The following is a 25,524-nucleotide window of genomic DNA, read 5'->3' on the forward strand; positions in this document are numbered from 1 at the left end:
TGTAAACTTTCTTTTTCATAACACATAGGAGTGGTGCTACATGCATAATAATCTTTACAATATTTTTCACAATAGTTGAGTTAATGAGTTTTTATTACTTCTCTTTCCACCCATCTCTAATATCATTTTATTATTTACCATTAACTCAAAAGGGAAAAAAAATCCAATTATACAACAAATTTTATTTTAATAATTGGTGTACAATAAAAATAGTGGTAATGATAAAAGTTAGAAGTTTTTTTTGTTCCAAATATGTTTGTAACTCTCTTTTTTCAATTTATTTCGTGACGATTAAAGAAACAATTCAAGTGTAATTTTAGTCATATGACTTTGTTAATAGGTCATATAACTTTTTTAAATAATACATATGGATAGTTTTATAAATTACCACGTAATAAGTTGAAAATGATAATGCCAAATTTGTTTAAAGCTAAAATTTATTCTAAAATTTATATCACATCAATTATAAGTTACCAAACAAATTATGAAAAATAAATAGATAGTAGATTCTAACATTTCTCGACACATGCTGCCAGCCAGTTGCCTCGTTCACAAGTGATGACTGCTCCACAACCAAAGTCACATTTTTCTTCCTTTAAAAGATGAATGTTTAAAATTTGACCGGCAATATTTGATTAGACTACAAAATTGACATGTTTTGCATGGGATTTGAATGGATTGTAACAAAGGTACATCAATTTGCTTTTTAGCCCTCGAAATTTTACCACGCGATAATACCAAATTAAGATGAAAAGCTTTTGGTCCATACTTCTAATTAGAGTTTCTGATAAAAGGAAATTGCATACTCCAAAAGTTTCAATTTTCGGATTGACTTTGTATACATTTAAAAAAAAAAATTATTATTATAATCCTTGCTTTGTATACTTTAATCCGATTAGTAATAAACCCCATAGGTTTTATAGGCTTTATTCATTCCATCGTATAAAGTGAAAGAGTAGTGTTATTGTTACTATAAATTATAAAGAGTTTGTTTCTATAATATATATATATATATATATATATATATATTTACAAATATAAATTATTTTACAACATTCCTACAAGTTGTTGATATGACCAATTCTTATTAGATTTCATCTAAACTCACCATTTATATTATTGTTTTACTTAGTAACTAGCCTCATCATACACACTCCGCACATGCGATGAGGCTATTTTTTATTTTTTTGAATTTAATGTAATTTTTCAATTTAAATTTATCTATTATTAGTGAGTTTACATAAGAAAGAATTTTTAAGAAACTAAAATAATGATTTGAATAGAGTAAACAGTGAAAAAAAAAATGTATCAAACTTGTGTGAGATATATTTAAATAGAGAGTGTATTAATTTTTAAGAAAAAAGTTTCTTAGGTAGTTTTTTTTTTTTTTTTTTTTTTGAATTATGTTGAATTATAATATTAACCCCACTTTTTTTTCTTTTTTTTTTTTTAAGAATAAAGATTATCTAATTAGATTAGGGGTATTTTTGACTTTTTTTGAAATCATAACTAACTTTCTAAATTGTTTTAATATATAGAGATAATCACTTATCACATCAGCAATTGTTATTATCCTACTTAATTATCAACTTAAAAAGGAAAAAGAAAAAGAAAAAAAGACAATTAAAGAGTACAAGTGAAATACATCATTTGTTATTGTCTAAATAAAATTTTTTCAGAAGATTGTTTAAATAATTTGACAATCTCACTTCACTAGTATTAAGTAACATCAATGACAGCCAATCTACCATTCAAAAATTTTAAACCTTACGTGCCATTACCAAAATAGACTCTTTTATTCAATCATCCAACAATGTATATATAGAGTATCATGTTATTTAAAATTTAAAATTAATAAAGTAGTATTTAATTTTTCTTAAAATCTAAAAAATTTGTAATTATTTTCTCAAATTGTTAAATATTTAATTTAAACCATCTAATGGAAAAGTACCATTTTTTTTCTTCTATGGAGAATGCTCTTTTAAAATGGAAAGATTACATTTCAAGATAAAATTTGGTAGTTAACATATTTTTTTTTTTGAGAAATAATTACAACATGCTGCTAACCCCGCATCTCGAGCCTTTTCGGTGGTTAACATATTTAAAATTAAAAGTAAATATAGTGTCACATGTCATTTAAAATCATCTATCATATATGGTAGAATATAAAATCAAATTTCTATACACTCTTATTCAAAAAAAAAAAAAAATCTTAATCATAAAATCAATCATTTGACTTGCCTAAAGTGCTCCTCTACCTTTCTAACTTGTTATCAAAAAATAAACAAGTCCTCATATACATAGTGGCAACATGACATGTATCTCTATTACCTCATAATCAAATGAAAAGAGAACCCTCATTCATAATACGAACATATAAAACAAATTGAATTTTCATCACCAATTATGGCATTCCATCACCAATTACGGCATGACGCAACGATAAGTAGTCTTTACGATCCATCAAATCTACGAGATTAGAAAAATGAACCGTCTAGAAAATTCTATTATAGTGATCACTCGCGTGAGCTCCTTTTTTTAATTATAAAAAAATATTATATCTATAATTTTTTTCAATAAATATTATATAACAGGTTGTTATGGAGTTTAAATTAAAATAAATAATAATTAATCACTTATAATTTATTAGAAAAATATGATAGTAGTAACTTTTTTTTTAATTAAAAAAAAGAAAAAAAAGAAAAATACAGTCATTCAGCCACATGGACCAAACCAAACGCTCAACGCAACAATACGCTCACGCCGCACGCGCAAAGAGTCAATATAAACGCCTCATTTCACTTCAAAGCCTCCTCACCTCTCCACCGCACAACACTCAAAAAAAAGCTCCCATTTCCTCGCTCTCTCTCTCTGCCTTTCGCAACTCTCTCTTTCAACTTCACAGCGAAAGGCGGAGACTTCAACAGGTAAAAAAAAAAAAAAAAACACAAAAAATATCTATCTCTCTCTGATTCTATTTCAAATCTCTTTAGATCTGATATCTATTTATACACATGCATGTGTTTCGCTATGTTTGATTCAGTTTTTTTCTGTTAGATCTACCTGTTTATGAGGTTTCTGTTTCATTTTTATCAATCAAGTTTAGCTTAGTTACACTAGTACTGAAAGGTAGACTCGTTATTATAACCTGCGTTTTATTGATTTGATTCGTTATTTTTTTTTTTTTTGGTTATATAACCGTTTTTTCAAGCTGCGTGTTCTAGATCTAATTAGTTTTTGGTCTAAATATATCTGATTTATTAGATCTGTTAGTTTTTGTGCTCATTTCAGTTCGTTTTTAACTATATAATATAAAATTTTTTTGATTTTTATTGATTTACTATTAGATTAAGTTTTTAGTTTTATTTTACATGTAACATTTTTTTTCGTATCTAGATTTATGGATCTAGATTTATGTTAGATCTGATCAATTTTTTCACTTTGTTTTCAATTTTGATATTACTTTTGCTAGCTTTGTTTTTTAAAAGTATCTAAAAAAATTGTATATATTCGGATTCGCTTTTTTCTGCTTTCATTTTCAGCTACTATCTTATGTATAGTTGACTGATAATATGTTTTGCAAAAGATTTTTTTTTTTTTTTTTTGAATTGTATTTATATTTAAGGCAAAAGTTAACGAATGCTCCGAGGGCATTGGTTTAGAAAATATTTCTAGAAACTTTTTATGTAAAAATAAAAAGTAATTAATTTTTTTGACAGCTTTTTATATAACAAATGTGGCATCTGTTAACAGGATCCTTTTATATAACCCTGATTATGAACTATGTCAACAATTTACTAGCAATTATTTAAGAGCTATTCGGATAATTATTCATTGAATTTAATTGAATTACTATTAAACATTTTTTTCATAGCCATTGGTTTTTAATTAACATGAAATACGTGTTTGTAAATATTGGGCACATGTATTAGCAAATTACGTGTTTGTAAATTATCCCGCGTCTCACAAGAAGATGTCTTTTTTAGAACTTTGGTATGGAAGTAGAGATTGGACATATGTATTACACAGTTTATTAGCAGCATGTTTATTGTCTTAAAATTTTATACTCGTTTATGCTGTGAAACGAGGTGTCAGCCTGAGCTGCTTATTGGGTTTATTTTTGCTGTTGTAAATTCACTATGGCACTATGCTACTAACTGTAACATGCCTTCCCATTGGGTGCTTGTGTAACTTACTTATTTTGGGGTTTTATGCGATACATTCCATGTACTATAATGATTGGATGCTCGTGTCACTTGCCCCAAAAAAAAACTTGTAACATGCACCAATTTTAGGCATTTATGTAATACATTCTATGTTCTATTCTGATACCACAATAAAACCTTACGAGGGTTTGAGTAACTTATGGTTCTGTTTTAGTAGTACGTGGTTTTGTTACTGAATTCAAGTAATTACTTTGTTTGAGAGATGCTTGTCTGCGTTCCTAGTTGTGATCAAGATGTCATTGGACAAGCATTGGAGTGAATTTTTCAAGTTTGGTCTTCTATTTATGGCTCACCAGTTTCAATATTCCAATGAAATTTATTGTTAGTGAGACTGCATGTATTCTCTAATGTTGCACAGTTGTAAATCACTGCTATTTCTTAAGCATCATTGGTTGGAAAAGCTAGAATGATATCTTTTGGACGATTATTATCTTTCTTGCCTATGTTGATTTTTATTGTCATGTTGTGTTTCCTTGTGGTATCAGCTATTTTTGACGTTAAAGTGTTCATATTTTGCAGGGAAAGTGAAAATGGTTGATCAGGTTCAACACCCCACAGTCTTTCAGAAGGCAGCTGGCCAGCTCCATCTCCGCTCTGGTATTTCCATGGATGTTCAGAGTTTTGATGGTGCTTACCATCAGGCAGCTCTGTACCAAAGGCGTGCCACATTTGGAAACTACTCAAATGCTGCCTTCCAGTATCCCATAATGCCAGCTTGTGGAGCTACTACTGATCTATCTGCTGTTGCATCGACTGCCTCCCCAATTTTCATTGCAGCCCCTAAAGAGAAAGGAAACTTTCTCATTGATTTCCTTATGGGTGGTGTATCTGCTGCTGTATCCAAAACAGCTGCTGCTCCAATTGAGCGTGTTAAACTTTTGATTCAGAACCAGGATGAGATGATTAAATCCGGGAGGTTGTCTGAACCCTACAAGGGTATTGGTGATTGTTTTGGCCGAACAATTAAGGAAGAGGGATTTGCTTCATTGTGGAGAGGGAACACTGCTAATGTCATCCGTTACTTCCCTACTCAGGTTAGTATTTTTATTATCTTTTTCCCCTTTTTCGTTGTCTGAAAAAGTAGTATTTTTCAAGCTTCTAATGCCTATATTTGCTCTATGAAACTTGTACCAGGCCTTGAACTTTGCATTCAAGGATTACTTTAAGAGGCTTTTCAACTTCAAGAAGGACAAGGATGGTTACTGGAAATGGTTTGCTGGTAACTTGGCCTCTGGTGGTGCAGCTGGTGCTTCATCTCTTCTCTTTGTTTACTCACTGGACTATGCCCGTACCCGTCTGGCTAACGATGCTAAGGCTGCAAAGAAGGGAGGAGAGAGGCAATTCAATGGTCTGGTTGATGTCTACAAAAAGACACTGGCAACTGATGGTATTGCTGGTCTCTACCGTGGATTCAACATTTCATGTGTTGGTATCATCGTGTACCGTGGTCTTTACTTCGGAATGTATGATTCTTTGAAGCCAGTTCTCCTGACTGGAGATTTGGCGGTAAGCAGCGTCTCTTCTATGTTGTTCCTTGTTCTTTACAGCACTTGGCATTACTTATACTTGCATGGGCCATGACTTAATGCTACATCTGTGTAGTGATGACATATGATCTAATGAATTTATCTTGATGCAACTGACATGTTACATGACTTGGATGGATATTTTTACATGTCTGATTACTTATAACCCATTTGAGTCTGGCCTAGTGCTGGGAGGCTTGAGATGAGCTGTGTAGACCCATACATCCTAGGTTGGAATTCCCACCAGAGGGTTCCTTGGGATACTTGATAAACAGTTTTGGCTGGTGGGGTCATGTATCTGGGGTTTTCTCCCCAGGAGTGCCCAAAGGGCCTTGCCTTTTATGAGGTTCCACGCCATAAAAAAAAAATTAAGAGGTCTTCAAACTTCTACAATTTAAATAAATTGATCTATTATTGGCCATTTGTCAAGTGAGCTTCTTGTTGATAAAAAGCCAGATATATTTACCATTGCTTTCTTGTTCTCTTTCATAAATTAGGATCTATAAACAATATCTTTTATTAGGTTTTAATGGTTTCTGTTTTGACATCTTTCTTTTTTATTATTAATGTTGGTTAAAAATTCAGTTTTGTTTTAATTGTGTATTGAACTGCTGTATCAATCTGGCACATGAGTCAGTTTTCTGATTCCTGACATCTTCTTCCCCTCTTATTTTGATGACTACAGGATAGTTTCTTTGCTAGCTTTGCCCTTGGTTGGCTCATCACCAACGGTGCTGGTCTTGCATCCTACCCAATTGACACTGTTCGTAGAAGAATGATGATGACCTCCGGTGAAGCTGTCAAGTACAAGAGCTCATTGGATGCATTCTCCCAGATTCTGAAGAATGAGGGTCCCAAGTCTCTCTTCAAGGGTGCTGGTGCAAACATCCTCCGTGCTGTTGCTGGTGCTGGTGTCCTTGCCGGTTATGACAAGTTACAGTTAATCGTGTTCGGAAAGAAATACGGATCTGGTGGTGCTTAATTAACCAGGGGTATATTTCCCTGCTTGTGCCAATTTTAGCTTTTAGATGGTGATGAAAATCTTTTTGAGTTCCAAGTACTTATTCCGGCGAATTTTTGCTCAAATAATTCAGTTTTAGAGGGATTTAAATCCCAAACCAATTTAAAATTTTGGATTGATTCTGATCCTATAAACCTGATTTATTGAGGTGACTGTCAATGCCTCTGTTACTTCTTTTCAGCTTCAGCTCTCTCTATAATTTAAGGAGGATACTTTCATATATGTCCTGGTATTTTTGTTTACGAATGAGGACTTAATTTGATGCTGGATTTTGCTTCTTTTACAGTAAATGATGAATATGTTGAATGTTGAGATGAATTTTATCATAGATTGTTGGTTATCAAATGCTGTTTTATGAGTATTTCATATTAGTGGGTACTGCAAATTTAATTCGAAAACGAAGAATTGGAAGCTGTACCGCACACTGTGCAATGATGGATTTTGATGAAAGTATTGCTTGTGACAGACATACCAGGCAATTTGTAACAAGTGAATGAGTGAATACTATGCAATTCAACTCTATATTCTTTTGTCAGTGTTCTCTCATTGGTTTCTTACATGGTTGATTTGGTATCTCTATCATAATAGATAAGTACTCCTTTTACAGTTGAGAATCAACCAGAGTCGATTGGTGCTAATGAAATGTAGAGAATTTACGCATTGGTTTCTTACATGGTTGATTTCTGAATTAGGATCCTATAATTTCTTACCTGGCTTGTCTTTTTTACTGAGTTGATTGGATTTTCCGGATTCCAGTTATATATAGTCTACAGGACTGGAAAGTTTTACTGTTTTGTTCGGGATTCTAGCAAATAATAACCGGCTGTGTTTTAGGCTTTTATGCAAAACTTTGCTTTTATCACCATATATATGAACAGTTTGGTTGGACTGTAGTCTTTAAACATTTCTGATATCTGAAGTTGCAGCTTTAATTTTTTGGGTGAATGGAAAATATATGCAATTGATTAAGAATCAGGACAAAAGTGCTTTGGCTAAGTCACGCTACTTCGCATAAACCTCATTTTTGGCTTTAGTACACAAAAGAAGGGTGGAAAAGAGAGTTTGTAACTTTGTAAGTAGACGGTAGCCTTCTTTTGCGACGAGATCCACACTGGATTCCCTGTGTGTGTGTGTGTGAGTGGCGTCAGTGATATTAGAGTCTTAACTCAAACCATGTACATGCAATGAGATAAGTGCTTGAAGTCGATAAACTATGTACATCGAGCTGATTAGTGTGTGATTGACATTAGATTATTTAACTTTTTGCGTGCTATAGTATTTATATTTACCTTAAAAAAGTAAGTTTTAAAAAGCACTACGTAAAGGCTATAAGATTAAAATTTGAGGAAAAAAAGGCTAATTCCAAACACGCATTTAAGTAGATCAAGATCGAAGGATGACCATAACATCGACCTCGATTTTCAGATTTTTAATCCATAACTTGATAGCAAGTTGTACCCCATCTCAAATACCCAAGTTGGAGCTGTGCATGTAATGAGATAAAGTGCTTGAAGTAGATAAATCATGTCTTCATATCCTAGCCTGCATAAAGATGTATATTTTACCATCTAAAAAAATGACTTTATTTATTATACCATTTCATTTTACAATACATTTAACATCCTAATCTTTATTCTTTCACCACTTCATTTAAATATCTTTTATTTACTATTTACTTGAAAGGGAGAGAATGTGAAGAGAGAGAAAAAAGCAATAAAAAATTGTTAATAATAGTTTATTAGAAGAGAGAAACAATAAAATATAATATATTATTTTTACCATCTAGCTACAGTAATTTGTATATATACACACTTTCTATTTATGGTTGTTAAAAATTTTTAACAATATACACCCGAGTAAAGCTTAGTCAGAGCGAGTATATTGCTAAAATTGCAATTTGAGGTTATTACGCCCCTCAATGCTAATGAAGTAGATCGAGGGTGACCATGACATCGACCTCGATTTTCAGATTTTTAATCCTTAACTGGATAGCAAGTTGGATCCATCTCGAATACCCAAGTTTGAGCTGTTTTGAAAAGCAATTTTTGGGAAGCATGACAGTATATCTAAAAATGGCAATAGGGACAAAATCACAAAACTGTTTCACACAAGTGACAAAAAACTATTGCATCATTTAATTAGCAAACGGCTAGAAAGGTGTATTTTTTGCTTTCAAAAGCCTCACCAGAAGTCGCATAAAAATTTTATTTAAAAAAAAAAAAAAAAGCCTCACCAGAAGGGCCACAAAACCAATGCGAAACATGTGATATCATCATATATGGCATTTCACACAGAATTGTGGTTTTAGGTGCCTTGTTTTGTGTGGCATGGCAACTAACATGTCAACTATAAGGCTTTCCACTTGCATTTGCAATTTTCATCAATGTTCTTGCTATGTTATATGTCGTGTGCAGAGATGGATGAATGTGTTTTATGGTCCTCCAAGTCCTTATTAAGGCAAATAATTTACTGATCACAAAGCATAATTTTTTTTTTTTTTTCCTACAATAAATTGGGCAAAGGGAGATTCAAATCTAAATTCTCGCAATAACACTAAATTACGAGATTTTTGACTATTACAAAGCATTTTGAGACATCTACATTACGTATATTATTGTCTAAACAACTTTGGCATGAATACTAAATATAAATTATGAAATTTTAATAATAAAAAAATAGAGAAAGCAATTGCTTGTGTAATTTTTTTTTTTTTTTAAAGTTCAATTATTTGTAGAAAATGATTTGGGTAAAAGTAAAGTATCCCTCTATGCGTATATATTAGTGGCACTATTTCAGGTTACCCACAAGTCATGCTTTGTTTAATCTCTGTAGGAGACCATAGGACAAAGATTCCAAAATGTGCTTGGCTTAAGACTGTTGTGTACTTGAGTTGAATTACTGGTAGTACTCAAGCTGACAAGCAAACATGAATACATTATTATGATTAGTCTAATCCAACTTTAATGTTTAATCTGTTGATTCAGAGCAAATCTCTTTGCAATAATTGCTGCTTTTCTAAAAATTAACTTGTAAGAGATGCCTTGTTTCATCTTTTTGTTAAATTTTGACCAACCTTTTGAAGTTCCATATTCTCTCTCTCTCTCTCTCTGCTTGCAATGCATGTGTTTGCGGATTGAAAAGACCAATTCCTTGCTTGCAAACAAGGTCTACTTTGGTCCCATGTATCTCATGACATTAGCATTTACTTATTTGATGGCTTTATTACAGGTAAATAGCTTATTTTATTTATTTGGTCACATAGAGGAACTTGCCTGGCTTCCTTTTAATTGCTTTTTCATTTTTTAAATAAATTTCTAGGTATTTATGTGGTCCCAAGCCCTGCATTGTCCATATATATAAATATGATATACATAGAAACTCAAAGTGCATTGTCACAATATTCCTGTGGGATCCCAATTCAACTTTGTAAAAAAAAAAAGTTACTGCCACAAATTTATTGGAATTCAAAGTATAGGTTCATGGAATTGTCCAATTCTAAATGAAAACTTTTGATTCTTTCCCCTTTTATAATAGGTGTTCAGGAGACTTAATCTTTTGAGAGTGTTAACTAAGATATGAATCGAAGATCTCATGAATAACATGAACCTTAGAAATCATTAGATCAACCTCTTGGAATTAAATGAAAATTACTTTCATATGATGATCATGCTTGTACCGATTTGCTCTTACACCAGAAGAGATCATTTAACTTTGCTCCTGGCTTCACCTTGTGACATGTATCATAAGAAAGTGACTTAAAAAAGTTGCCTCACGGTCACAGATAACCTAATTGGGCATTATTTAAATATCAAATTGCCTATTCATTGACTAAGCTGGTTCTTAACTAAGACAATGTGAAGCAACATAATAAGTCAGCTGTTTCTGGTGACCTATCTTCATCTATATTTGATTGCATACATTATAGGGAGACCAACTTTCTGAAGAGAGTAACAATACCATTACATCCTACCAAAATCATTAAAGAGATGGGGAAAATTTTCTTGCAATCATTTTCTACAACAAATCAACAACTAAGATGCATGGACTTTGAATATACTAAATAGTATATACCATCAATACCAATCATTTTCTCATTTTCTCCAACGTATTAACAACCAGAATAGAAGGTCTTGGAGTCTACTAGTAACTTGTACTAAATGAACAACTGAAATAGGAGTCATAGTTAAGCTCTCTTGAGGACATGTTTGCACCAAAGTGATTAATTCAAGGTCCAAATTTGAGGTGGTTCGTCAAGTCAATGACAATTGACACATAATGTTGAAGTTTTGATTGTCTTCAACTTTCCGAATGAAAGGTACTTAACTGCCCCAGTTGGGTGTGATGTGACTATTCCTAATATTGATTTACCACACCAAATATTAGACCATGCTAACTTGTTCATTTGTTTGAATTTAATTGATACTAAATGAGGCATACCTATATGGGAGCGATAGAAATTAAAATATATTGACTGAAAAGGGGAATATATATAGATTGATGACTTTGAGAAGACTTCTCTTTACAATAATAAGTTGTGTTTGAGGGAGTATTTGTTTATAGTTGGCATCTATGGTAGTATCAATTAGGCCTAAGAGGTGGCCGTTTAATTGTAGGAATACTTGAACTATTTTACATGTGATGATCTTGACAAAGATTCCTCAATCAAATTTTAAATACAAAGAAAGCATACAGTGGATGGGGGTTGCCCAACCCCAAAGGTGAGGGCTTGTGCTACAAACATAGACAAGCCATAAAAACCATTCCACATTTAGGATAGTACTTATATAGTTTTGGAGCAGTACTCCAGGCTCTCACATAAGGGGTGTGTCCCATGGGAGACCCACGTGTGAGGCCCACCTTTATGTGAGAGCTCAAAGCACCGCTCCATATTTTCTTCACATTTAACCTTTAAGTCGACATAAATTCAACCACTTTAATGCCTCACTTGGTGACAATCAAGAGTTACCAAGCTCGGCAAGATTGCTCATTTTTCATGAAAATAGAGAAGACTCCTTTTTCATGGAAAAAAAAGAAGATAAGGATGATAGAAACATGAAGTAATTGCTAGTTAGAATTTAGAAGAATATGATTTTCACTTTAATAAAGTAACTAGTAAACTGTGAGCTTAAAATATATATATATATACACACATATATATTATCAAGATTAACGTGAAAATGATTCTCAAAAAGAAAAGAAAAGATTATCGTGAAAATATATTTCTCAACTTTCTTTTATTTGCAATGGAACAATTTTAAATGCCTTGACAAGATTCTTACAATTTGCTTTTGATTTGTAAGCCTTGTTAGGAGTTTACAATGGCAGTTGATTTTTTTTTTTTTTAAAATTCCTAGATAAATAGGGGAGAGTGGGGGAGGTGTCATAATTGAATTAGTGGCAAACACAAATGCATCCTGTTCATATAGAACACTGTATCTATGATTCTATGGACAAAAAATTAAAAAGTGCTTGGAAGATATCAATTTGACAAAAATGAATTCACCTGCCTCTATATTTCAACCACTATTGACTATATGATAAATAGATATTGTTTTCCTTGAGTTCATGTATCATTGCCTAGCAACTTTTTATTTATTTATTTATTTCTCTCTATAAATGTTATAGACACATTAATTTTCACAACAATCGAATTAACAAATTTTACTAGTTTTCATTTTAATCTAACAAAAATATCACATTCTCGAGTCTCTAAAACTTTTAATTTTTGGGATATAGTAGTTGGAAGTTTCAAACATTTTAGGTCAGAAATAATTTTACTTTATATTAAGGATTTTACTAATGTGTGCTTTAAGGGTACACATTAATTTTCATTTTTAAAAAAAAATTTTCTTAAGAATTGAAAAAATAATTACAGTTTTTTCAATCCTCAAAAAAATATTTCCAAAAAAAAAAACCTTAATGTTTGCCCTAGACCCTTATATTAAATGGACCTTATCTTGTTTTACCATTAAAGCTGTTCTAGTTGCTCGGGGGACTAAACGACCTTTTGGAATCTTTAGGTGAGCAATTTGTAGGGATCAGAAATTAGAACCTTGAAGATTTTACAGATGTACGGCAAAGATTGTGCAAAGACAGATTTATTGTCAATGCGGCTGTCACAGATCTCTCCGCCTGTTGAAAATGGCTTTTTTTTTTTTTTTTTTACCTCTCTCCTTGTTCTTGGTCAATTATTCTGACTATCAAAGATTCAAAGTTTTTATTTTTACTTTATTTATATATATTTTTTATTATAACCTACCAAAATTAAAATAATAAATTTATGGTCACGCACATTCATAATCTTTTTTTCATGTTTCTAAAAAAAAATACTAATAATCTTTTTTCATAATTTGATGAAGTGTTTTGTACTTTTGATACCATAGACTCATTTAGCTCATTTCATCATTTTTATCTTTTACAATTAGGTTATGATAAAAATGAATTTTTTTCTTTAATTTGAAGGCAAAAAAAAAAAAAAAAAAAAAAAAAAAAAAAAAAAAAAAAAAAAAAAAACTTGTTGAACCAATTGAAACCCATAAAAAAGAAAAAGAAAAAGAAAAAGAAAAAAAAAAGAAGAGATCTTAAGGCCATGTTGAGATATATAAACAACTTTGACAAAAACTAGAGTGTTACTATAGTTATGTGCAGATAAAAAATTCACATTAATTACACTCTCTAACCATTAAAAAAAAAAGAAAAAAAGAGCAAAACAACACCTCAGAGATTTTGAGTCCACATTTAGAAGTTGGTAGCAAAATATATACTAGAATGAGAAAAGTTAGTATGTGTTTGGAAATATTCCAAAAGCAAAAGTATCATTTTTTCAAGCAAAGATCTCCATTACCTGTAGGTTGATGCTTCAATAGAAAAGGCAGCACAGCTGCAGCAGATTTACTTTAAATTTCACAAAAGTAGTCAAAACTTGTATTATACATACTTTCCTTTCTAATGAACCAAAACAAAACCACCAAAACAAAAGCCTTCAAAATGATTTTGTCCAAATGCCATTTTTTTTGACAATTATAGTTAATTTGACATCATTTGTTTTTATCTCTCATCTATAAAAGAAGATGGTACAAAAAGTACCAATTATATATATTGAAAATAATAAGTTTCTCCAAAAAAAAAAAAAAATTATAATAAATGATTTGCAACAATTATAGGTTGACAAAAACAGGTCAGGTATGCTTTTACATAACAAAATAGTTGGCATATTTATAAAGGTGTTGTCCTACTATAAAATGATAGATTTACTTTTTAATTTATGACTATAAAATCTTTATCTACTCTGTACTTCATAAATTAATTAATTAGGAAAAAAATATTTATATTAGTTTAGCTTAACCCCTCAAAGTAACCCGTGTTTTTCTTTATTAATAGCTAACCCGTGTTTTTCTTTATTAATAACTAAAAAGAATAGTTTTGAGGGTTTGGTTTAGTAATTCTTAAAGTCTCATGATATTTATGAGATCATGAGTTTGAAATATTAACATCTTGAGATCATCTCTAAAAAATTTCTCCCTATGATAACTTAGTACGTGGGGAACATGTAAATTGCATACTACAAAAGGTGTAGTTACCTTTGTCAAAAAATTAAAAAAAAAAAAAAAAAAAAAAAAAAAAACCTAAAAGGATTAGACCAAAATTATTATTCACCAGAGTCCATACTCCAACAAAATTGGTTGGCTCTCCTTTTACTTCGTAACCTTGATGGCTGTGCCTGTGGTAGCACTAAACTCAAGATCCAGAACGGAAAGTAGAATAAGAACATCGAAACAAATCAATTAACAATACAATAAAGAAATAGAAATAGGAATATATTTAAGATTTTTTAATAAGTGTTCTTAGGGATATGGTATTTAATATTATATTTATAGATATGTCTATTATTTTCTTTTAAAGTCAAATTGTGTACAAAATATTTTAAAAGTATAATTAAATTTGGGCATACAAATCAATAGATCACTAAAATTTATAGGAAAATTCTTCTAATCCAACATGCAGCTATTAAAATGAACATCACATGTTTTATGTAAAAATCAACTGAAAACATCCTAAGAATTTTCTTTTTAAATCAATTTATAAGAAAATTATACTAAATAACTATTAAATGAAAATCGCATATATTTTAATCACATGATATATATCTTGACTTTTACACATTGGCCCCCCTAAGAAAATAATCTCACTTCGTTATTGGTTTGATAGTGGAAATAATGGAATGTTGTGAGATTTTATATATATATATATATATATATATATGTGATGGAGTAATGTCTTGTCTTATTTTGTTTTGGAATATATATATATATATATATATAATAAGATAGGTAATATTGACAACAATTCCTGGAATCTTGACTTGGTGATCAAGGTTTGGTACAAGACAAGAGTTTTAAGTTCAAGCTTTTGAAAACTCACGGCATCATGCTAGTTTGGTTTAAGGATTATGTCTAAGTTGCTTAGACATTGATTCTGTAGTAGATCGAGGAGGTATTATGTTCATGCACATATAGGGTTAATCACGACCAACTACGAAACAATACCTGGACTTGGGGGGAGGGGGAGAGGGGGGGGGGGGGGGGGGCAGTGGCCCCCAAATTTTTCAAATTTTTTTTTTAGTATTTATAAATATATATTAATTTTAGCAATTTGTTTCAATAAATTTGTACTTTGTCTCCCTCAACAATATTATTGATCTTTTTTAAGGCTATAAAAAATTTTATTGATCTAAAATCTGAAATAAATTTAACAAGCTCAATAACAAAATTTACCAATAACAAACTTAAGTCCAAACAACACCCCAAAACAAACCCACACAAGGCACAAAAAAAAAAAAAAAAAAAAATTCCTTAGCCAATTCTAATTAGTCTAGGTGAACATCCATACAAATCTGACAACACACAAGAAACCAAAAAAAAAAAAAAAAAAAAAAAAACAACTTTCTAAATTGAGAAATGCTACGTTCACAATATTTTTATAACAAGTCACATACGGTAAGTTGTTATTGATTATAATTTGAACCCATAATTTAAATTACTTTTTTGCCCATTCACAACAACCAATAATAACCTACCACTTACGATTTGTTGTGAAAATATTGTAAAAATATTATGGACATAACATTTCTCTTCTAACTCCAAGTCTTGGTTCCGTCTCTAATCACAACTCACTTGCAAGATGCAATATAAAAGAAAGCGATGTTCCAATTATTGCATAGACTATTTCACTCCTACTCCTTACCTATTCATAAGATACCCCAAAAATTTAAGCGAACTAATAGTGTGGTAGATTGAACTAGAGAGTTCCAAACTTACATTACACCTCAGACCAATGAGCTGGGCACTCAATCACACCCTGTAGGGGATAAATTTAGACTCAAGGTTGGTTAATCTACAACTAAACGACACCGTATCATCCTGGTGGTTAATGTGGCAAGCGCCTGAAATCCAGCATAAAAACAAGCACCAGCAATCTAAGAGAGAGAAAATTGGATATATCAGAGAGAGAAAGAGAGACTCACACTAATATTTTTTTAAAAAAAAAACTAAACTAAACTCTCAGAAACTGAACAAAACTCATTTTTTCTTTTACTTTCAGTTTCACTTTCTCTCTCTCAGAGAGACTCACATTTTGTGTTCTAAGCTCCAAACTCTCTCTCTCTCTCTCTCTCTGAAAATGTAATTTTTTTTTTCAATTTTTGTTTTCTTCAGTATCTGAATTTTGATTACTCTAAATTTTTGCAAAGCTATGGTGATTTTCAACGTTTTTGTTTTGCTGTGATTCTCTCAGATTTTCGAAGAGTTCGAGAGATGCGACTGCGAAGGAGTGTTTTCTGAATGAGCTTTCTTCCGCTGGTAAATTTAACATTTTTTTTTTTTTCCATTCATGTTTGTTTAAATTTTTTTTTTTTGATTTTTTTTTTCTGGTTTCTCTGTTTGGTTGCTGAGAAAGTTTGAGAAAATGCAAGAATATAAACGAAAAAAGAATGAAGATATGGAATTTAGTCAATTTACGCTCTGTCTTTGGTGAATTTTTGGTAGAATACGGTTTAGGAAAGTTTCCGTTACCTGCCGTTTGGTTGCTGAGAAAACTTAAAGGAAAAAAAAGTAAAGCAAAGGAAAGGAAATGTTTTTATGAAAATGGTGAAACTTCATTTGTTATCTTAGCCAAAATTTGTTGTTTTTAGGCTCTGTGGTGTGCAAATTCAAAATTTTCCCGGAAAGGAAACTGAGTTTGAAGTATAAAAATGTAAATTTTCTGCTTCAGTCTCTGTAAATTTGTCCAAAATTTTTAGAGATCCTCTATGTGTGTATGTTTGTGTATATTAATGGAAGTAATATTTTGTTGAATTTTCATTTCTTTTAAATTGGTTTTTCAGGTTTAGTTAAAGTAGCTCGCGTTTTGATTGAATTAAAGACCAAAAGCCTGGTAATGTAGTTACGATTTTTTCCTTTTAATTTGTTCTTTTGGTTATATGTGAATTTATTTTATGGTATTTTGCAACTTGCTTTGCAAATTGGATTCTGCATTTTCTATTGGAATTTCAGGGGTAAGTGAAAGTAGCTCTTATTTTGATTGAATCAAAGACAAGGCCTAATCATGTGGTACAATTTTGTTTAATGTTGTGTTTTATGATGATTTGCAGCTTGTTTTGCAAAACTGGAGTCTGTGTAGTAGCGGTTAAATATGAATGCGAATGGACAAATGGAGGTGCATTACATAAACACCGGTTGTCCTTACACGGTTACGGAAAGTTTTATGAACTTCTTCGAAGGCCTTACTCATGTGCCAGTCAATTATGGACATACTGTACCTATGCATGATCAGGTATATTTTCTTTTTCTTAAAGAATCCTCCAATCTGGATATTCATATATTTGATATGTCCCATTAGTTTGTTCATGCTTTTGGAAGTGATTAGCTGTGTGGTGGTTATGTACTTGATGGTCATGAATGGAGGATGTGGGTGTTTGTCAAGCTGTTGCATTTGGTTTCCTTCTAAAAATTATATATTTTGAGAAATGAATTTTTTCATTCATAAGGAATGGGTGAGTCAGTGAGTGCTATTAAATGATTATTAAAAAAAATACTGACTGTTTGTTTTTAGAATTCAAAGGAGTTTATGCAGCAAGGGAAACACTGAAATTAATGGATGATGATATCATATGTTACAAAGATGTGTGAATCATATGTGTGATTGACAAAATCTCATTTCTATCAAGAATGGCATGACATGATATTTTCTTATTTCCTGTCTGTCCAGGAAAGTGTATACTGGTCAATGAATATGCATTCTTACAAATTTGGAATATCTGGTCCGGGGAATACTTATTATGGTCCTTATGAGGTAAATGACCATTTACCAAGAGCAGAGGTCAGCAGGAGTGCTTGGGATTACCCTTCAACGATTAATGAAGAGCCTGCAACCACAGACTCACAATCTGAAGGAGATGCAGTCATGGGTGTGCATGCTATCCCTGAAGAATGTAAGTTTAAGTCGAGCTGTTATATCCTTTAATCATTTAGTGAAGCTATTATTTTCAATTTTGTAAGCATCCAATCAGAGATTACGATACATAGTTACTGTCATAATCTAAAGTTCATTTATTTCTTTGTTTTTGCAGGCAGTCCAACTCATCACAATAGTAATAGTCCACAGGTAAAAGTTTGCTTGCTGATGTGGCCTTATGTGATTGCTTTCCAGTGGTGGTAGTTGCTTGGATGATTTAATCTTGGTTTAAGAAGTAGCACACATCAATATGCGCGCACACATGCACATAGAGTACTAGATATGTCTTGTGCATGAGGTAATCCAAAGAAGAAATTGATATCATTTTGTCTTTTTATTGTTGAGTTATTTTGACATTTTAATCTACTTATATCAATTATTTTGTTTTTGAACCCACTCTCTTTACCCCCATCTATGACATGCGTCCTCTTAGACACCAATTTAGTTTATCCCAGCATTGGCTCAAATTCCCTGCATTCTTTTCCCAGATTTCTGGCATTTGGTTGTTCTTTCAACATATTTAGGTGTTTGGTTTTTCCAAGATAGGGGGTTAAAGACATGGGAGAGAAACAAAGTATAGTCTGTAGGGAAAATGGGCTGCCGGTGGACCCAAGAAGATAAACCAAAAAATAAAATAATAGCTTTCTAGTTTTTTGAAGATTTGTCAAATTGTCAATAGTGCAATTCTTGATACCCTCGTAATGGTTTTAGAAGCAAATATGAGCTAACATCCTGTGGTCTGGATTCTGGGTCATCCCCATGGTGATCCCTAATTTTGAGTCATTTTTATGAGCTAGCATCCTATGTCCCCCCCCATCCCCCAAAAAAAAAAAAAAGAAAAAAAAAAAAGAAAAAAGAAAAAACAGCTTGATTCTAGATCATTTTTGGTCTGTCTCAAACTCTACTTGTGGCTTTTGAAGCAAAATGAGCTAACACCACTTCTGTTCATATGGTTGTCATCAAAATCCTCATCTGCTCAGTCATCCTCAGTGTCTTCTCCTTCTTTAGTGTAATACCAAATTTAGAATCATGCCTGTAATTCCACATTTATGATCATACCGTTGTCATTTTCTGTTGTTTTTTATTAGAAATCTTATGCATTCATTCATGCTCAATTACATTTGCTAACTTTACGTGTAGAATCTGTACTGCCCTGATGCTAAAAACTAAGTAAACATCTTGTCTTCTATGTTTATCGTTGCAGGTTGCATGGCAAGACAATGTTGATCCAGATAACATGACCTATGAGGTTGCTACATATAGTTTGTACTAATATATACATACATACATACATACATACATATATATATTAAAGTAATTTGTACTATAATTTTTACTTGCAATTTAGTAGATTTGCAATATTTATCCTTTTTTGTGCGAATGATATTCTCTTATAGAGCAGTAGAAGCACTGTTAGCGGGGGCCTGGCTTAATTGGGTGAACTAAATTTGGTGGAAGAAAAAAATGGTCCCCCCTCCCTCCCCCTAACATACATGCATGCACACACATACACACGCCAAAAAGTGAGAGTATTAAACACATTTGTTGTGTAGCACTCAAGATTTTGTTCATTGGATTCAATAATTTCATTGAATGGATGAAATAGTGTATTTATGACTGTTCTGAATAGTGGCAAGTGCAACTTAATTAAAATTTTTAAAGTGAGGGTATGTAACTACCATTCAAAGTAGATTGGTGATTCAAATTTGGTTTTTTTTTAGTAAAATAATTATTAGGAAATCATAATGGTTAGAAGTTAGGCACATTAATATATATATTTTTTCTGTTATGCAGGAATTACTTGACTTAGGTGAGGCAGTTGGAACTCAAAGTCGAGGTCTTTCACAGGACCTTATTAATTTGCTTCCAACTACAAAGTACAAATTTAAAAACTTATTCTCAGCAAAGAAAGCTAGAGAGAGGTAATTCTTGTTTGTAGCTAATTTTTTTAATCTTCTCAACTTTCATTTATGGATGGAGATAAACCAGTTCTCACCCATCAAACCATTTGCTTTACTAGTCTTCATGCCATAGGCAAACATGTGTCATTTTTTCCCTCCCTAGGTAAGTTAAATATTTATCTGCACTCAAATTTTTCTAACCAGAAGTTTAGTGACATCATGTAATAGATATATAATTCTTTGTTACCTGCCTTGCCCTTGATATTTTAGATGTGGTCCATCCAACTTACCTTGCTAGAAAGGAGTCTTTATTTTTTTCTTAACCAGAATATTATTTGTTAAAAGAAAACAAGGAGAAATTTTTGCGATGCCTTGGGCTTGTTTGGTTAAAAAAAAAATGGTCACTCATTACTCATCACTCAATTTTCATCACCCATCACTCATCACTCATAACTCATTACTCATTACTCATCACTTAAAATACCACAATTTCACCCCACTTGTTTGGCACATATTTTCAGTTTCTCATCCAAACTTTCAGTTTCTCATCACTTAATTTTTTCTACTTTTTGTGGGACATATGCCTGAGCACCATGTCATAAGTTCTGTTAGCCTACCCGCCTCACCTTCACCCTCACTCTCTTTATTTCATTTTCTTCCCCTTCAGTCACCATTGCCCTGTTACTCTCACTGAAGCTGTCCTCTTTCTCTTTCATTTCTCATGTACACACACATCAACAAGAACAATCCGATTCCAAACCTACGGCCAAACCATCATAAACATACAAAGACAAATGAGTACAAACATAAACTCATAGGTACCCACAGATGTTCAAATCAAAACCCACAAATACCCAAATCAAAAATCACAAATACAGACCTTATGCCCAAATCAAATCTGAACCTACACCACAAATCTGAACCCATAACAGCCACCCACATCTCAGATCTAAACTCACCACAGCCACACCACAAATCTGAACCCCACACACACACCCATGTCTCAAAAATCAAAACCCTATAACCACATCTCAAATCTGAACTCCGCACCCACAAGATAGAGAGAGAAATTTTTTTTTAATCTTGCCAAGGAGATAGAGAGAACTCTGCAAATCTGGTGGAGGGTAGAGAAGTGCAGCGAGAGGACAAGAGAGAGAGGGAGAGCTTCGGTTAGCTGATGGGTTTCGGTCTTTGCCTGGGTATTGTTGTTCACCTGGGTTTTGGTCTTTGCCTGGGTATTATTCTTTTAGATGGAGATCTTCGCCTGGGTATTGTTGTTCTTCAGATGCAAAGGGGAAAAGTACAGAAAGGACAAGAGAGAAAGGAGTAAAAAATTTATGAAGAAATGTTGGTTTGTTGCTGGGAGAAGGAGAAAGGGGAAAGAGAGAAAGAGAAAGTCGTTGATGTTGAGGACTTGAGGTACACATGTCCTTGACGCAGGTCCCACAAAGATGCGTGTATTTACAATATTGCCACTGAGTGACTGGTTTTGAGTTTTGAAAACAGCTGAAACCTGTTTTCAGTTTTGGTCATTCACATCCATTTTACCGAGTCATTGAGTGATGAAAACCGTGATTCAAAACTAATCCAAACAAGTGTTGTGCAGTGGGACCCACATGATTTGGATGATGAAAACAGAAAACTGAGTGATATCACTCAAAACTCTCTTCATCCAAACAAGCTCTTATGGATAGTAAAGTATCTTTGGGTTGAATATCAACCTCAAAATGAAAGTTGACATCATTTTGCTTGCTTGACCAGTCTGGTGGCTGGTGCAATGATGTTTACCCATGTGTATATACCCTCATGTGTTAGCACGACCAGTAATTCATTTTAATGTTAGGTTGTGCTCATGAATCCATGGGTTTAGTCAGTAAAGTTGTTTGAGTTGCCATAGAGGGGCTGTTTTTCTAATGGTTAAGGTCATCACTGTGGACCCATTTTTGTGTTTTTAATCTTGCATCTCATAGTTTAGGTTTTCCAGAAACAGCACTTAGCTAGTGTTCAACAACTAAGCTTCTCTCATGGTAAAGGAATGTGGATGAAAACACTTTAGTGAACTCAAATTATGGTAGAATGGACATGCAGAACAGATGGAGTTATTGTTTCAGATTGTTTTAAGGGCAGATTGCAACTGAAAATATATTTTTCTTGCTGAATTTTAGTTTATCAAGCATTTGCAATGGTGTTGTGATTGATGTTTCTTCATGACATTGCAACAAGAAGTGTATTGCAGAAAGTAGGTGCCTACTTCAGATGTAATTGTATCAGAACATGGTCAATGTGAAACTATGGGGCATGGCAATGTGGATTCTTGGAATTACTGAGTGTACTTTTTTTTTTCTTTCTATTTCTCTCTATGTATTCTCCATTTGTTTCAATAAGTTTATTACTCTAAGCGGGGAGAAAAAGAACTAGAAATTTGGATTTGCAACCTTTAAGATGGATTGGCCCCTTAAAAGAAATAAAAATCTGGTGATGCCATTCATTTTGTGAATTAGAACCATGTTTTCTAAAGAAACTGAACTTAATATTGCTCTTAAGCTCCTCTTATATAGGGTTCCTTGAATAGTAATTTCTTCATTGTATCTGTTTTTTTACTTGTAGATTTGATTTGGAGGTCTCGCTTCACCTTTCAGAAAAATTGTTACTAGATGCATTACTTTCTTTTTTAATTGTGGTTTTTCCCTCTTTTCTATCATTGTTTGTGTAAGCTGATTCATAATGTATTTGTATTGTCTGCAAACAGATGTGTGGTTTGCCAGATGAGGTACAAAAGAGGTGACCGGCAAATAAAATTGCCGTGCAAGCATGTTTACCATAGTGAATGCATCACCAAATGGCTTAGCATTAGCAAGGTCAGTAGTGCTTTTATTAAAGCTGAACTTTTTCAGATTTCTAGATCTGCATTACTTATGCCTATATATTTATATTTTTTATCTTACCTTACTGTATTTTTGTCAGATATGCCCAATTTGCAACACCGAGGTATTTGGCTAGGAATCAAAAGGCAATGTAGCATCAAGTGGGCAAGAATAATGGAAGGAATCCGGTGTTCACATACTTGAATTTTCATTTTTTTTGCCCTTCTTATTTATTTATTTATTTTTTCCCCTTTTTGGTACAACTTGGGCTAGTGAAGAACTATAGTGGCTTCCTCTTTTTTCATACAGGCTCTGTTCAGTAGAAAAAGAATCTTATAATTTTAGCTTAAATGAATTTCAATTTCAGAATGGATTCTGTGGCTGGGCTCTGTAAATATATAGTGAAGGATTGTTATTTGAATTAGTCCTAGTTCTCTAGACTTGACATTGATCTTTTTTTTTGCTTTCTTGTAAACACTGAAACACATAGATTACATGAAGGTTAAAAATGAAAAATCTCATAGAAGAAATGGGGGTCAGTATAAGGAATCAGAAATTGCATATGTTATAGTGAATATGAGTGATTCTTATTATGTGCCGAGTCCAATTGGCAGTGTCGTGTGTGCCAACAGTCTATTTGGTTAAAACATAGGTGAGGAAAGGTGAAGGAACAGGCTTGAGTACAAGGAACTATGGTCTAGGATACTCAATTGGTTTCCCACTTTTTTCCAATAATATTTGGTGTTATCTCTCTTGTTTGTAGGTTGTGAAGGCTGTTAAAACAAGGGAAACACAAGCGTGCAACTTCATACGTATTAAGAACTAGCACTACTTCTAGGTTTGGCCAAAAACCTTTAGATCTATGCATGTGCACCGCAAGAATGTTAAAGACTCCCGAGTACTAATCGATATGCAGGAACCACAAGATTTATATAAATTTAGTTATGTGAAGTGGCCTATTTCAGTGAAGGGTAACGAGCATGGTTTTAAAACCTTGAAAAAGGTCTGGTTCTCAGTTTATACTGGTTTTGAGTGACAGTTTAACAAACCAGATTAGGGTTCAATTTCCAATTGAACCGACCAATCCAGTTTTTAAAACCATGGTAACGAGGCTGTTCTCCTCCCAGCGTGGCAAAAGGAAATTGAATTGGGCTATTCTCCTTGCCCTATCGCCTCTCCTAACAACTTCTAGGCGCAAAAATAGCCTGGATCAAATAAGGTGCCAGTCCTATCTCATAGCAAATTGAAATATGATTTTGAAATAAATAACAATCTAACAAGACCAATCTAATCTAATCAGATAAGTTCCCTATGATATGAAAATCATTAATTTATTCACTCTATATGTCACGACTTTGTCTGGACATAACACATGCATAGGAAGGCCACCTACCGAACTTCCATATAACACGACCATGTGAGTGAATGGCTAATATATAAACTAATACTTTGTTTGGTTAGAGCTGAAGGAAGAGAAGAGAAACAAGTAAGAAGTAAAAATGAGTAAGAAATAAAAAGAAAACATTCGTGTGATGTTTTAGGAAATAAGGAGAGAAGGTGAAAAAAAAAAGGATAATAAATCCAAATAAAATATTGAACCACTAGTATGGTTAACCAAACTAGTGATACTCTTCAACCATTGGTTCATGCCTTATATGGCATGAAGAGGAAAGAGATCTTTCCAATGTGGGACAAAGGAATTCAAGCCAAAGGCAAGGCTAGGCAATCAAGCCAAAAATGCCAAAGCCAAAGGCAAAGAATTCTTGAGCACCTACAAATATCTTCCCATATAGTGGATTGTCGTAGTTGGTGTAGATTATCCTATAGAGGCTCTTCATTTGGAGACATTATCAATAAGTTTTTCACTTAAATTGCTTTTCTCTTAGTTTATTTCTTAGTTTATTACAAATACAAAAAATATTATCCAATCACATCTTTTTAGGTCCCAAAATAGAACTTCTTTGGATATTTCTATTTGATTATATCAAGAGGTCCATTGAATTGAAATTTTCTTAAGTCAATATTTAGATGGTCCTGAAAATACTGCTCGCAGTTCTCACAAAGGGGGTGAGTCCCACACATGGAACCCACCATGGGGGCCCACCCCTTTGTGAAAGCTTGGAGCAGAGCTCCAAGACTATGAGCAATGATATTAGCTTGTTTGTACGGTTAGTTTTTAGATTTTACATCATAGTGGGTTGAAAGGTTCAAATAATTAAATGGTAGAAATTTAATACATTTCTATTTGAAATATGGAACACATAATGGCAAGTAATAGTGAATTAGGCTGAGTCTGTAGGTTGTAACTTAGCCATTACAAAATCCTTTCATGACTCATGAGCTGTTATCTTGAGTATCTGAATCTAGGACATCTAAAGCATCAAGTTTTACTTTTGTCATTGAGTGTTTGTTTGGGAACATTTATTTAGCTGAAACTGAATTTTTTTTACTGAAAGTACTGTAGATAAAACTAAA

At 32.6% G+C, this 25,524-nt stretch overlaps 2 protein-coding genes across 2 annotated transcripts; both read left to right on the forward strand.

Moving 5' to 3' along the window:
- Positions 1-2,768: 2,768 nt before the first annotated feature.
- LOC115986632 (ADP,ATP carrier protein 1, mitochondrial-like) lies at positions 2,769-7,091 on the forward strand. Its single transcript, XM_031109846.1, has 4 exons — positions 2,769-2,927; positions 4,746-5,260; positions 5,361-5,732; positions 6,438-7,091. The coding sequence occupies exons 2-4, from the start codon at positions 4,757-4,759 to the stop codon at positions 6,732-6,734; spliced, it is 1,173 nt and encodes a 390-aa protein (XP_030965706.1). The 5' UTR covers positions 2,769-2,927; positions 4,746-4,756; the 3' UTR covers positions 6,735-7,091.
- A 9,243-nt stretch (positions 7,092-16,334) lies between these two features.
- LOC115988014 (E3 ubiquitin-protein ligase BIG BROTHER-like) lies at positions 16,335-23,502 on the forward strand. The gene is made up of 10 exons (XM_031111641.1): positions 16,335-16,453; positions 16,566-16,630; positions 17,155-17,204; positions 17,422-17,603; positions 18,039-18,261; positions 18,400-18,434; positions 19,489-19,533; positions 20,079-20,206; positions 22,935-23,043; positions 23,150-23,502. Exons 4-10 carry the CDS (start codon positions 17,463-17,465, stop codon positions 23,183-23,185), a joined length of 717 nt encoding a protein of 238 aa, XP_030967501.1. The 5' UTR covers positions 16,335-16,453; positions 16,566-16,630; positions 17,155-17,204; positions 17,422-17,462; the 3' UTR covers positions 23,186-23,502.
- Positions 23,503-25,524: the final 2,022 nt, after the last annotated feature.

This window comes from Quercus lobata, chromosome 4 (assembly GCF_001633185.2).
Source record: "Quercus lobata isolate SW786 chromosome 4, ValleyOak3.0 Primary Assembly, whole genome shotgun sequence".
NCBI classification, from domain to species: Eukaryota; Viridiplantae; Streptophyta; class Magnoliopsida; order Fagales; family Fagaceae; genus Quercus; species Quercus lobata.